This window comes from Aedes aegypti, chromosome 3 (genome assembly GCF_002204515.2).
Source record: "Aedes aegypti strain LVP_AGWG chromosome 3, AaegL5.0 Primary Assembly, whole genome shotgun sequence".
In the NCBI taxonomy this organism is placed as follows: domain Eukaryota; kingdom Metazoa; phylum Arthropoda; class Insecta; order Diptera; family Culicidae; genus Aedes; species Aedes aegypti.
The window spans coordinates 344774990-344789633 of NC_035109.1; the positions used below are offsets into that span (position 1 = coordinate 344774990).

At 34.9% G+C, this 14644-nt stretch overlaps 1 protein-coding gene across 2 annotated transcripts; it reads right to left on the bottom strand.

The window, feature by feature from the left end:
* Nucleotides 1-643: 643 nt before the first annotated feature.
* On the bottom strand, nucleotides 644-14615 carry LOC5572094 (kin of IRRE-like protein 1). Of its 2 annotated transcripts, none has more exons than XM_021849019.1 (4): nucleotides 14491-14615; nucleotides 11343-11414; nucleotides 861-1220; nucleotides 644-769 (listed from the first exon to the last, which is right to left on the bottom strand). In XM_021849019.1, the coding sequence occupies exons 2-4, from the start codon at nucleotides 11380-11382 to the stop codon at nucleotides 729-731; spliced, it is 441 nt and encodes a 146-aa protein (XP_021704711.1). In that variant the 5' UTR covers nucleotides 11383-11414; nucleotides 14491-14615; the 3' UTR covers nucleotides 644-728. The 2 variants fall into 2 exon arrangements, with proteins under 2 accessions (XP_021704711.1, XP_001660173.2); XM_001660123.2 differs by having other exon boundaries at nucleotides 14369-14615.
* Between the last annotated feature and the right edge of the window lie 29 nt (nucleotides 14616-14644).

The following is a 14644-nucleotide window of genomic DNA, read 5'->3' on the forward strand; positions in this document are numbered from 1 at the left end:
AAAGCATGGATTAAATAGCTGTTGAGTTATCTTTTATAAGCAAGCTAAAAATGTAGCCCCAGTTTGCCCCTGTAAATGTTAGAGGAAGGTGAAATAGTCAATTTTTTTACATGAAACATCATATAACTCCGAAAATATAAGAGATACATTTTTATGTCTTCTACAGACACGCACTTTTAGGTTTTCTAAATTATAATCTCGATCGATTATAAGATTTTGGAGAAACATCATTCACTAGTATAGAAATCTATAAAAACAGCACCGTCGTGCGGGGTGATATTGGTCCATAAGGGTGACTTTGGGCCAAGCTTTTACAGTAAACAAAAACCAGAATAATGAAAACAATGTGGCAAGCTTCAAGAAAACGTTATAAATAGCCACTGGATGGTCATGGATTAGTTTTTTGCCTCCCGTGCTAGTCAAGAGATGCATCGAAAAGGGCGGTCAAAGTCACCCCCTAGGACCAATGTCACCCCGCACGGCGGTATGTATTAATATGCAATTTTGAGGTTTTGTCGCCATGCATTATTGAGGAAAAACAAAATATTCGAATCAACACTCATTAGGGATATAATGAAAAATAATAATTAGATCGATGTTTGTTTTTGAGAATAGGTCATCGGATGAAGAATCGCACAACAGATCAAGTGAATCACTGTTCCTACTGGTTTTATTTAAAACTTTCATACACTTTTCTTTTGCTCGATTCCCAGTAAAACTTCGACAATTTAATTCCAGTGGTGCCCACTGCGATGAGCTTTCAATGATCCTGAAAGAAAAAAAAGTGGTAAATATTGATATTCTTTGAACAGAGAATGTTTTGTAGAAGAGTTATTTTCATTAATTAAAAATTGACCCACCTAAAACCGTCAGTTTGGCTCCCGCCCGGATCGGTTGATTGTGCTTGGCGGGTCCCACCTGACACTGATAGCTGGCGGCATCCTCCACCGAAGCGTTGGTGATCCGCAGGTTGAACACTCCGGTGCTGTGGTTCTGATTCAGCGAAAAGCGTGGATAGCCGAGAATCTCGTTGCTAAAACCAAGCGCATAACCATCCTTGGTCCACTGGACTCGCCCGGCAAGGCGTTCGATTTCGCATCGCAGGACCACTTCATCGCCTTGGTGGGCTTCCACATCGTTGGGGGTGATGCGGAATGCTTGCTGCTGCAGTTCACCCAGAACCCGCGATGAGCATTGGGGGATGACGATGCAGCTGAACACTGCAATGGTGAAGCTAATGTTACACATTACGTAATTGATTGACTGGCGTGAAACACTTGAGAAATATCTGCAATCAGCGATGCGGTGAGTATCTTTTAGCACATAAAAGGAAATTTACAATTAGGGTGGTCCTAAGGGTGATTAACCGCAAATATTATGAAAATATATCCTCAGCCAATTTATAATACGTAACGTAAACGTTCCTAAAGATAATCACTAGAATGTTCCCAAAACTTCCAGTAGAATAGATCCCCGAATGAATACAGTTGAAGTTACTACACTCTAAAATTCGAACTGAATAACCCCCCGACAACAACAACTACCAGTAAAGTACAGAGCAACCACACCGATAAATCTTGCCACTAGCTCGTAGATAAATCTTTGCTTCAATTAATTTTAAATCAATTTAGTGCAATGATCTTTGCTCAACGGTTTTCCTCTTGCTCGCTTCTTTCGTTGCTCCTACATAGGTATCACGTTTCGTTTCGTTGAAATGAGTAAGCAGCACAGTGATCCGACAATTCATCCTTCTTCCTGATGCACGGTGCAATCATGATATATGTGAGCGAACTTCCAGCTAAAGGCGGTGTGAAGTATACCTCGCCCGACTAAACCGGAAGGAAGCATATCTCACCACCATCAATGTCCAAAAGGATTCTATCCTCCTGCTGGGTGTTTGCTGAACCTTTTAGATGATTTCGTTTTTTGTAATGCAGGGTTTTCGCTAGCAAGGTACTTCGTAAATTTAAACTCTATGATCAAAATTTCAAAGCATTATCGTGCAGACCTTTTTTTTCTAATGATTTAATTACATTCAAAAAAATTGAAACGTAAATTCACTGGAAAAAAATAGTAACCGTTCTAAATTGAATATTTCAGTTTGTTTTCATGAATGCAATAAAGCTCACTAAAATTTCCAATGAAAATCTTGTCAAAATTTCATGAGCGTCTAAGCACCAATATTTTTAATCTTTTTTTAGGGAATTATACTTGTTCTGCAGATAGAAATAATGAAAGCGTTTGTTGTTATACGTCAGCGGTTTTCAGATCGTGCTCCGCGGAGCACTTAATGCTCTGCGAAGTCTTGGCAGGTGTTCCGCGACAGTTTTGAAAATATTTTACAGCTTTGAAATATCTTAACTTTTTGCTTTAAAATAGGTACGCTTTTAATTGTACCAAACCACACCATATCAAGAGAACAAATTTAGAGAACCAAACAACCGTTTGATGTTCTCATTTTTTCTTTAAAGTTCAGAAAATTTGACGTTTATTGGCAAATTTTCAGCGATGTATGTTTGTTAGTTTTTGATATATATTTTTTTGAAAATAAAAAATCAGTCATTTTTCATCGGCACACACTGTAGCTCTCAACGCATTAGATTGTTTTTTTAAAAAAAACTTTTGAACAGCTCAACCGATTTTCCATCTTTTTCAATGGAATAAAAGCTTAAGATTTCAATTTTTCAAAAAAAGTATGGAAAATATTTAAAAAAAATTCCAGTTTTTTAGTTTTTTTTATATTTTTTCATGTAAATTTGTTGAAAAAGTTGAAATTTTAAGCTTTCATTCCATGAAATAAGAATGGAAAATGGTTCCAAAAGTTGTTCAAAAGTTATGATTTTTTTAAATAAACAATCTAATGCGTTGAGACCTACAGTGTGTGCCGATGAACTGATTTTTTATTTTCAAAAAAATATATATCAAAAGCTAAAGAACATCATCGCTGAAAATTTGACAGTAAACTTAAAATTTTCTGAACTTTTAAGAAAAAATGAGAACAGCAATAGCCCCTTTTGTCCCGAGGCCTTCAAAACACAAAAAACGTTTTTTTTTTAATTTTTTTCTTGTTTAAAAACAATTTTTGTAAAATTTTATATTTTTCTTTTGAAGTCAAAATCTTTAGCTTTAATTTTGTCCAAGAAAATTGAAAATCGGTTAAACGATTCAAAAGTTCAAATAAAAAAATAATTTTTTTGCAAAATCGCGATTTTCCTGGTCACCCTATTTTGGAAATGGTCACCCTATTTGTGAAATGGTCACCCTAATAAAAAAAACACGTGTCCGTATTTCAGATAAAAAACAAATAGCAAATTTTCACGGAATTCGGTGACCCACTAGATCGGTTTTTTATGGAATGGCTGTATGCTCAGTAGCTTTAAAAATAAAACCTACTGCCCAAGTGAATCAAAAGTGCCTAGATTAGGATCCAGCTTCCACGATGTGAAAATCTCTATCATTATCAGTTTTTATGTATCTCGGATATTCTTACAAAAACGTTCAGCATTTGGGCTAAGATTTGTAGTTTGGTAGTTGCATATTTTAACTTTTTTTTGGCGAAGTTTGAACTGCAAAATTGGATTTTCTTGGATTTAACAGCCCTTAAAGTTGACGAAATCCAAATTCCTCCGGAAGAATATTTTCGAACTTTCAGGATATGAAAGTTTTGTCAGGATGCTTATCATTGTCGAAACAAATTTGAGTTACATGCAAATCCGGATTTCAAACGGAGAGGTGTTGTGCTCCGCGCAACAATTTTGTTACAAAAAGTGCTCCGCGAATCAAAAAGGCTGTAAACTCCAGTTTTACGTTATGATTCACTTTGAAGCAAAAACGCTTCTAAATTTCCTTTAAAGTTTACTACAGTTCAAAGTTAAAATTCACCCAAATTTTATTGAGTATTGTAGTGAAATAATTTCACTAAAAAAACACATAACTTTCAAATTTTAACTAGGGTTTGAGTACCAATTATAGCCATAAGACCAATTATGACAATAGTGGGAATAGAGATTTTTCTTATTGATCTTGTAGATTATAACGGCTAATTTTCACAATAATGATAAAACTATTTGTTTTCGGTGATAACTAGTCCTTAAGAAGAACATTATTGCAATACACTTAAAACCTTCTTAGCAGTTTGCTGAAGGACACTCGTTACGAAATTGATGTTTTCGTCCAGTGAAACAACTTCAATCGATGAATGAACGTGCCTAGTGAGAACTATTGTTCTACATCCCTACAGAGTACCGTACATTCTGTCGAAATTGATCAGTTTGGTGAAATTGATCACCGTGTCACACGATTATATTGCTTACCAATGGAACATCAATATCAATGTAAGCTGTTGTGAATGCCCTTTGTTAATTGTCGAATTGTGTCTTGGGAAGTTTTTTGCAAATTCATTCTAAAATCATGTTTTTTGTGATATTGACAGACATCCATAAACTTCTAGTTCCAAACAAGGTTGAAGACGTAGTGTCATCCTGAAAGTTTGTGAGAATGCTTAAAATATATCCCCAAAACATATTTTATCATCAAAATTTGTACAAAAACGCTCATTATGTTGAAATAATTATGTTTCTTTTCGATATTGGGAAATTCTTTAGGAAATTGTCTATTACGCGTTGCAAGAAAAATTTTGATTCCTGGAAAATTCATCTACATCGAGTAGGAAATTTCCCAGACAAATAATCGAAGACAGCTATGCTCGTTACTAGGTTGTTGGTTGTTTGTTTTGACTTTGATTGATGAAATGGAGCAAAAAATTTAGATGATGATCGTTATGACTTTGTATTGCAGGCTACAAGCACTGAAACATTACAATATCTCACATAAAATATGTCATGTTCACCCAATTACAGCAACAGTTGTTGTGGATCGCACATCTTCTGTTTGGCATGGTTTGGAATAGGAATGGAAAAGTCATTCAGATATACTATGGACCTATGCACGGGTTCACTATTTTAGGTTTAAGCAGTGCCGTGTTATTTATGTGACTATGGCAACCAGTGAATTTGGCACCGCTCAAACGTCAAATTAGTGAACACGTGCATTGGTTCATTAATCCGCGAACATACCCAAGAAACATTTGCCTATTTTATAATCATTTATTAAGCAATTTTTCACAACTACATACTGAATAGTTGCTATATTATATTACTTTGCAGCTGCTACGCACACATTGTTCAAGCAAATCTGGCGAAAATATTAAGCTTCTTATCATTTAGTGACTGTAATCATGTATTGTAATGATGTTTATTCAGGTTTCACTTAGCTTAATAAGGATTGATGATTTAACAACGCTAGTTTAACAAACTACATTATTGCAGTTTAATTCAGCATCACGTTTAACAACATTTTAATTATTTCTAAGTGAAGCCTTTGTTCAGGCGTTGTTCACACAAATTTGGAGAAGTTATAAAGCGTGTCGTTGTATATTGACTTTATTCTACAACTTCAAAATCGCCTTATAAGCATTCATCTCAGCTTTTATTCAACTGCCACAAAATTGATTGAAAACAAATAAATGATTAAAAATAGCTAACACTGTATACATCAAATGCAGTGCTATACCTTTACCATGAATTAATAACCACACTTTTAATAATTACCTGAATACTGGATTCAAACTCGAGACCTTCCCATCGTCAGCGGTATACCTTGCCATCTGCGCCATCCTTGAATTCATATATCAGCCTTCCAGTGCCCAATATAAACCTCTTGTAGCTGATTATTGATCATGCTTGAGCTTCTATTCAACAATAACTAATCAACACGTGCTATGCTGATAAACAACTGAATAAGCGCATTACTTCTGCTGCTGTTCAGTACTGATGCGAGCTGAACTCAGTCGGCTATTTATAGCGCACAGTGAGAAAATTTATTTCAATGCTGGTCAAAAATAAAGTTTATTCACAAAGTAAAAACAGTCTGAAATGATTAATCGAATTTAATAATAAGTTTTAACTTGTTAAAACTTTAGTTGCATTGTTCATCTAACTATACTAAAATTCATTTATTAAATGTATAATATTTCTACTATGTTAATATTTTAATTATTTGTCGTACTTTTTCCATCTAATAAACATTATACAAATATAAAATATATTTCAATCAATAATCCTATGTCAGAAGACTGATTCAAAATATTTTCTAAACATAATTGAATATTGTATTGAGAAAGCATCAGTTATTATTGTATCCAATATGTTTTTATAAATTAGTAAGTTAGTGACGAATTCGCCAAGGGCGAAAAGCCACTCAAATAAAGATAAATAATAATAATATTAGTAAGTTGATCATTGCAATACATTAGGAGTACAACGCAATTTTTAGATATTTTGTCCACTTTCAAAAATTTGGCCATGGTGTGACCTCTTTTGTAAAGCTTCTTTGTTGCTGAACAATGTGTTTAGTAATCGTTATTTTGGACTTCTTTGGATGACCTGCTCGGATGATATATCTATGTTGTATTAGGATTTTATAAAATACCTATTCAGCTTTTAATCATTTTCATGTTAAACATGGAAACAGCTGAAGTTCGAAGCAACCAAAACGTTAGTTCGTCTCCTGTACATCTGTTTACACAATTATATTTGTTTGGTGGAATATTGGCTCTTTAATAGAAGGAAAAATGACTTGTTCAACTCATTAGTAAAACAATCTTAACGTCGGCAGAGATTCTTTGGAGAAGTTTAATAAGTGTTGATTCTACTATTATTCATTCCAATGAAAAATGTTGAACATTGACTTAAATTTGGATCTAAATACCATCTTCTCAGCTCTCAGGGTATTTTTTCAGCTGTCACCATTATTCAACAATAATTAACTATGTATGTTTATTTGTGACACTTGACTGTAAGTTGGGTAACCACTTTTATGTAACTATTGTTAAATTATTATTTATACTTCGATTATCATTAAAAATGTTATGATTATCCCGATATCAATAACGTCGCAGATGATGATAACTACATTTGGAAAATTTAAATTTTGATATTTTTAATCCAATGTGATTCGAACTTTACCCTCGTTGATCCATTACGTCGCCATTACGTCCATTACGTTAATCCATACATCGCATACACGTCTTGAATTTGATTTGAAAAACATTTGAAACATTTGAAAATAACATAAAAAGACATAACATGTTTTGCTTGAATAAGAGCATACTCATATACTGTTATTCACATTGTTTATAAGTTTTACTAATCATGCTGGTCAACATTTTAAGTATTAGACACTGAAACTTTTGTACGATTTGTTGTTAATCAAATGTTCAATATGCTACTAAATTGATGGCTTCAACCTATAGAAGCTTTTAATCAGTCAATTGTTAAACTTCTTATGTGTTGTAGAACATATTTGCATTTTCGGAGGTTTATTCAGCTCTTATTCAAAACACAAACTGCAAGTGGAATAACAGCTTTTTTATAAGCGGAAATTAATTTTATTCAATTAATGATTCAACTTAAAATTTGTTCAGCAATGGTTGCTGCTATGCAGCTTGTATCAAACACGTAAGTATCTTAAAAGCTACCAATTGTTCCTTGGGTAGAAACTCGTGGCTTACAGGATTTGAGCCGAAACCGAAGAACCCTCGTAGTTAAATTGTGAATCATGATGAGACTCTTTTGTAACTTTGTTATAACAACATAGCCATACGGCATGATATTATACTGGAGTAAATTACTCGAAATCAGATACAGGTTGCCATCTACGCAAATAACGAGATACCAATCAACGTCCACTTCGAGTAAAAATCTGTATTGACAAAATTGTTAATCTCTGAATAGCTCCGACGGCAAGTTTTCATCAGCAATATTGTAAATCTACGGTGAGACAGGAAAGGAACCCCAGCCGGTGACTAATTTGATGATGTTTTTATCAATCAACACACAAAGCACACTTTGTGAATTTTGTTCTGTGCGGTGATAGCCCGGTGCGCGTTATTTCCGCGAGCCTACCCAAATTTTTAAATTTCGCTGCAATACATCTAGGCGTTATATATTTCCATAAATCTAGCGTGTGCTAGAATAAGGGCGTAAGTTAGTAATAGTTCTAAATAATGGACGCAGTGGTTTCAATCCCCCAACAAAAAAAAGGCGTAAGTCGCATGATCGATTTCTCTTCATCGATCCTCTCTTCTGTTAAGACCCAAGTAAAAATTGTGCAAAAGTCAGAACTGTAAAAGCAGTTTTCTCTTTTTAAATAGACAAATCGAAGAAAATAAAAACACACAGCTCTTTTATTTGCCAAATAAAAAGGCTGTGTGTTTTTATTTTCATCAATTTGTTGTTTATAAAGGAGAAAACTGCTTTTTCAGTTCTGACTTTTGTGCCATTTTCTTTTGCGCCTTAATAAAGGTGAGAAGATGCAGATGTGTTAGCATTTTTTCACTACAGACCGCTTGGCAGCGATGCAATTTTGCATCTTGCGGTGTCCTCATGTTTTCCTATTCGGAATATTAGTGCTAAGAAGAACACACTAAAGTGTGAATAGTAGTTGTACAATTCAATTAAGACACGATGATTGGCTTAAATAACCTTAATTTGTAAGTGACGAAATAATAAACTCTACTTTATAATATTCTCGATAACACTACGATTACGGATTTATCTCGAGGATAGCAGACGACTTTCTCAGTTGAAGATTTTGGACAGAGTATTCATTGAAAGCAATGAATTGCTTGTTGCTGAACAGCGATCGGAAACGCGAGGCACGATGAATTTCCGTAGGCATCAAAACAGAAACTGCGAATAAACACGAACAACCGTTCGGGCGCTTAATTCGTTTGTGTTTCATTTTCGGATCGCTGTTTCTCCCGACGCTATCATCGGGTGATTTTCCATCGCTCCGTAATGTGAACGGTACGATCCACGCTGCCTGTTCTTCGCGAAGAGCAGGAAAATATTCACTTCAATCATCTTCATGCAGGCTCGCAACAAGCTGGTGTGCCACGAAAGACGTGTTTGTCATGCGCCTCGTTTATTGATTTATTAATTTGAAAAATAAAATTGATTTGCATGTACCGTTTTGATTCATATTACGGACAGCTTCAAATTCCGGACACTCTCGTTTGTATGGGAAACATTTCACACGAAATGTTTCAATTTTCGCCGTCCAAAAGTTCTCATTTTCGAGGCTCGTTTTATTAGGTTTTTTCCATAAATATCATTGCAAATTTATAATGCCCAACTACCTTAGTTGTCTCTTAAGTGGTTGAACGATTTCAATTGATGATTTGTTTGTTCCATTAATGATTATCATGAGCTGTCCGTAATTCGAATCAAAGCGTCTGGAATATGAGGCAAAAGTGAGGGAGCGTCCGGAATAAGAATCATAAAAAGGCCACACTTTTTGATTTATTTAAAATTATTCAAGTTGCGGACGCGTATTCTTTACCCACCATCCGAAAGTTAAGGGCTTCCGACGTTCGATAATGCTAAAAAATCATACAGAATGATTCATTTTATATGGTTCAAGCTGGGTCTTACTTCACTGAGGCCTTAAGTGTCCGTAATATGAATCAAAACGGTACCTACTTTGGTTTATTTAAATGGTAGAAATCCTGCAATCGAAATCTTCCAGACCTCTCATGTTCTTCAACAACATTTAAGTAAATTTAATTTAACTCATTAACAAAATAACATAAGCATTTTTTATACTACTATACTCTTACATCTCACTAATAATAAATGTCAAAATCAGTACATTTTGCGATTCGTATACATGCCATCGATTTTATGTTGCAATTGTACCTAAACATTACCAGAAAATTGTTGCGGTCGCGCTCCAAGCCTTAGCCAGCAGCACCCAGCCACGCTCGTGCTGTGCACTTCAAGCGTGTTTTTGTTGGGCTGCATGTACTCAGTACACCATGAAACCAGCAGAGTGTTTGCTTGACTTTGCGAGAAGAAGCAACCTTCCAATGAATCACGGAAATGAACAGCGCGTGGATAAATGAATCCTACGAGTGGGAAGGCTTCGCGAGCCACTTGTTCATTTAGCTTCTTCGGCGTTGCATCCGTTCGCTTTTGCGATGCTCTTCGTGACGCAAAAATGAATTTTGGCGAATATTGGATCGCGAAGATGCGTCGATCTTCGTTCGCGAAGAAGATCCATCGCAACACTGATTGAGTTTAGTCAAGTTTAGTTTAGAGGGTCTTGTTTCCCAGACTCGAAAAAATCCCGGGATTCGGGATTTTATTTTCAAAATCCCGGGATTTCCCGGGATCCCGGGACAAAAATCAAATGCTTTCAAAACGACTATTGAATGGCCGAAGCGGGTATTGAAACAATGTTTAGTTTTATAGGACAATTTCATAATAACCGAACCTGTTTTTGAAGGTTATGTTGAATTATAATAGACAAAAACAATGCTGTCTTCGATTTCATCCATCAATACTTCACCTATCTGCAGTTGAAGTCAATGGGCATTTATTAAAGTTAGTTTGAAACGGAAATCAAACGTAATGCATGAGGTATAGGTGATACCGGTCACTCTCAAATTTTACCAAATCTTTTAAAATTTACACTCATGAACTTATTTATATTCTTGTGAATATGGAATATTCATGCTTTTAAATTATTGGCATGACAGCCATAGGCATGTTAGTGCTGGAAAAATGTAAGGTACACCGGGCAAACTGAAACGGTTACAAGAAAATAAAATGGCATTGATAAAATTTGAATCTGATGAAAAATTCAACCACCAAACCATTTGTTGACAAATGGAACAAACCGTAGGGAAACCTGCTAAAGTTTATTGAAAATTACGTTACAACACACCACAAAAAAGTATAAGCATAAGTGGCCTCAAACCTCAATAAAAACGCAATTGAGTAAGCTGAATGCAATAACTAAAATTCATTCTTGCATCAACAATCACCAGAATAACATGCAGCTTGTTTTGTGCCATTATTGGAAAACAATAATACTGTATTTTCTTGTAAAACATGCAATTCCGGGAAATCCCGGGATTTTCGAAAATATCCCGGGATTCAGGATTTTTGTCCCGGGGTTCCCGAGACAAGGCCCTCTAGTTTAGTTCACAAAACGATAAAAAAAAAGTTATTTATTAACAAATTGATGTATTCACTTCAACGTCTCAACAACTTATGAAAAATGGGCACCGAAGGCGCGAAATGCTTCCGCTCTGCACACTGTTGCCAATATTAAAGAACATAATAATAAAGGGTAACATCATAGTGTGGCGCACAGTAATTGCACTCACAACAGAAGAGCTATCATAATAGTGACTTTTTAAACCAAGATAATCAACTGCTTTTCCTCTTGGATGAGAAAAAAATTTATGAATATATTATAATAACTTTTTCGTTTACCTACGATTGATGTTAACCAGATGGAATCGCTGGGTCTCATCGCTAAACCATATGTTGACAGTTATGAGTAATCTGCGAATGAACAATTTATAACAATATGTCAGGTGAAAGAGCTTCGAATCCTTTGTCAATATTGCATCGAAAATGCGACTCCACAAATTGAGTTAACGATGCAATGTTGGGTTAATGTTTCCTTGGAGATTATTCGCATTAGACATGATGGTTCGACATTCAAAGTGGGCCAAATGTTAAAGCTTAGTGGAATACTTGTTTTTAATAATGAATCGTGGTTTACGGCTAACCAGCCGACTGGAAGTTTAACAACTACCGAAAACCTAAACATCACATATAATTTGCAATTGGATTAAATGGATAAATTGATGTGAAGATTTTCGAAAAAGTTCTCAGTGAGAATCGAACTCACGACTAGTTAGGGCGTGTTACCCCTACGCCATGAGAGGACTCATCCTCATGGACGCAGAAGTTAACCTGAATTCGTCTTCAGCTCTATAATCACGTGGTCCTTTTTCGCAAAGTGCACGTTTCTTTCGGAAGAATTAGATGCCCATCCAAACACAACGCTTTCTATATATATTCAATGCCTAGCCCGAGAGCCCATTATTGGAACTTATCCGTTTTTAATGTTTTAATGGCTGGAACGAACCTTTGCTTGTATTAAAAAAAAAAAATATTACTTTGAGTTCAATATGAAAACCCTAATTTTTGTGTCGATTCGGAGATAAAACAACTTACCAATCGTCAAAGGAAGCTAAACAAAAAATTATGGCTAAAGTCTTGCCACTGAAGCAGTAAGAATTTATTTCAAAAATTCCTAACCCATCTTTTTAATCCGGCATTTTCCGATTCAACATCAGTTCAAAAATAGATCATTATTGAGCAAAACATACGAAAGTTTCAATATAAAATCTCCGTTTCGTGATTCAATTGCTACTAGATCTGGTATCCTTTAACAGATATGCGTATTTCGATCTCAACTGTAAGACTGTCTTCAGTGTCACGGATACCAATTCCAGTCCATGGAACAGTATTTTTTTTAAATTATCTTATTTCATGGTAGGTATTCGCATAGATAGCTTATACCTACTACATGGCACCTCTGAGCATCATACAGAGTGTCCGTATATATCCGAACAACATGAGCGATTTCTCTTCATCGATCCTCTCTTTCGCTAATAACTTCAATAAATTAGATAAATCAAGCGTGTGCTAGAATAAGGGCGTAAGTCGCATGATCGATTTCTCTTCATCGATCCTCTCTTCCGTGAATAAAGGTGACAAGATGCGGGTGTGTCAGCAATTTTTCACTTGAGGACGCTAGGCAGCGATGCAAACTTGCATCCTGAGGTGAAAAAATACTGATAAACTTGCGTCTTGTCGCCTTTATTCACAGAAGAGAGGATCGATGAAGAGAAATCGATCATGCGACTTACGCCCTTATTCTAGCACACGCTTGAAATATCTAATATTTCTTGTCAATGAAGCAAGATATAGTGATTCTTCAATTCTTCAATCTTCATCCTACAGCACACAAATATGTTACGAAAAGATAATCAGTTTTTTTTTTTTTTGCTATAACGCAAAGAGAGCAGCAATGAAGAGAAATCGGTGAATGCAGATTAGCTCATATGAAAAAACAATGCTGAATTGTTTTTTCGCTACTCACCAACTTTCCCCCTATCGATAGTTCTTTATCTATTTGAAAAACCTAAGTTTGAGACAAAACTTCACTTCATGCAAAAAAACACACTTCATTGATTACGCCTGTGTTTTTGTTTATCAAAATCATTGACGAATCTAAAATCAAAACATGGTGATAGTAAACGGCGACACTGCAAACAAAATATAAACAAGCATGGTGGTCTTAATCGAAAACATAGACGAAACTTAGTAAGCATTTTTTTTAAAACGATATAGCGAAGAAGGGAACTGAAGGAGATATGTGCGGCTTTCAAAAATACACACTTAAATTATTTTACGGATTCCTGTGAAATCTCAACAGCTGAAAAGTTCGGTGAAATAACTTAACGGAGTACGGTAAATTTTTACAGTATTCGGTAAAAAAATCACCGTAATCCGTTAAATTCCGACGAAATACGGTGTTTTATTTCACCGAACTGTTCAGCTGTTGAGATTACGGTGAAATTCACTGTAGTGTGTTTAGTGTGTAGGTTTATGAAATGAGAATTAAACTCAAAATATTTAAGTTTGAGGTTTAAGTTGGTTATTTTCTGATTGTTATTGTTTTTTTCATTTAAGCCATAATCGCAAATATCTCATATAGATGTTATAACAAAAAAATATTTAAAAAATATTGAGCTTATCAATTGAATTTACCGAGAACGTTTTGCCCTCTAGCTGTTCTAGAGATATTTTCTCATTTATTTCTTAAGAAACGAATCCAAATGTTCATTTAACATTTACGAGTATTTTCAGGTTGTTGGTTTCAAGATGTAGTTGGAAAAGAATTTTATACGCATAATACATTTGACTTAAAAGTGATAAAAGTGTCAAGTATGCTTCAGTATGTAATAGGTCAAGATATTAAACCATGTATGAATGTTCAGCCTGGTTACACCAAGGCATGCCTTCAAAGTTTTTACGGATAATTTGCGAACACCCTGTAAGAGGTATATTATTTACCGTCTAAAGTTGAAAAATATCATCTTTTTGTCACCCTACGACAATGAAGACAATATCGCTAGAAGATATACATAGGTATTACAAGCAATTTGGAGTGTTTGGTGGAGCTTATATGCCAAGCAGAGATAAAGCACGTGGTTCAATTGAGAGAAAATATTTTCTCTTAAATTTGTTAGTAACATGCAGTGCAATGCACAATCATTAATAGTTCAGACTGCAGCACTAAGCTTGTAAATTTATTATCCACAGTTTCTTCCAAAATATACAGATTTATACAGATTTTTATCTTTCATTCACTATTAGATCACTTAACAATAATGAAGATTAAAAGAACAGAAATAAGCACATCAAAAACATAGCTCCACCTTATGATCACTCCATTTCGGCAATAATGACGATAAATACCGAAAATCAAAATGTTCTAAGACCACTTAACACAATTGACAATTTGTTAATGCACCACACTTTTAACAAAACTCCAGCTTACAAAAATCTTTGAAAAATCACAGACTCGTAGAACTATTAAACAATCCTTTTGGAATGTTTCTGATATGCGACAGCAAACAACCTGAAATTATTGCTCTCTTACAGACTCTTTGCAACGCATGCGTTGTAGTGGGCACATAAATTAGGCGGGATTT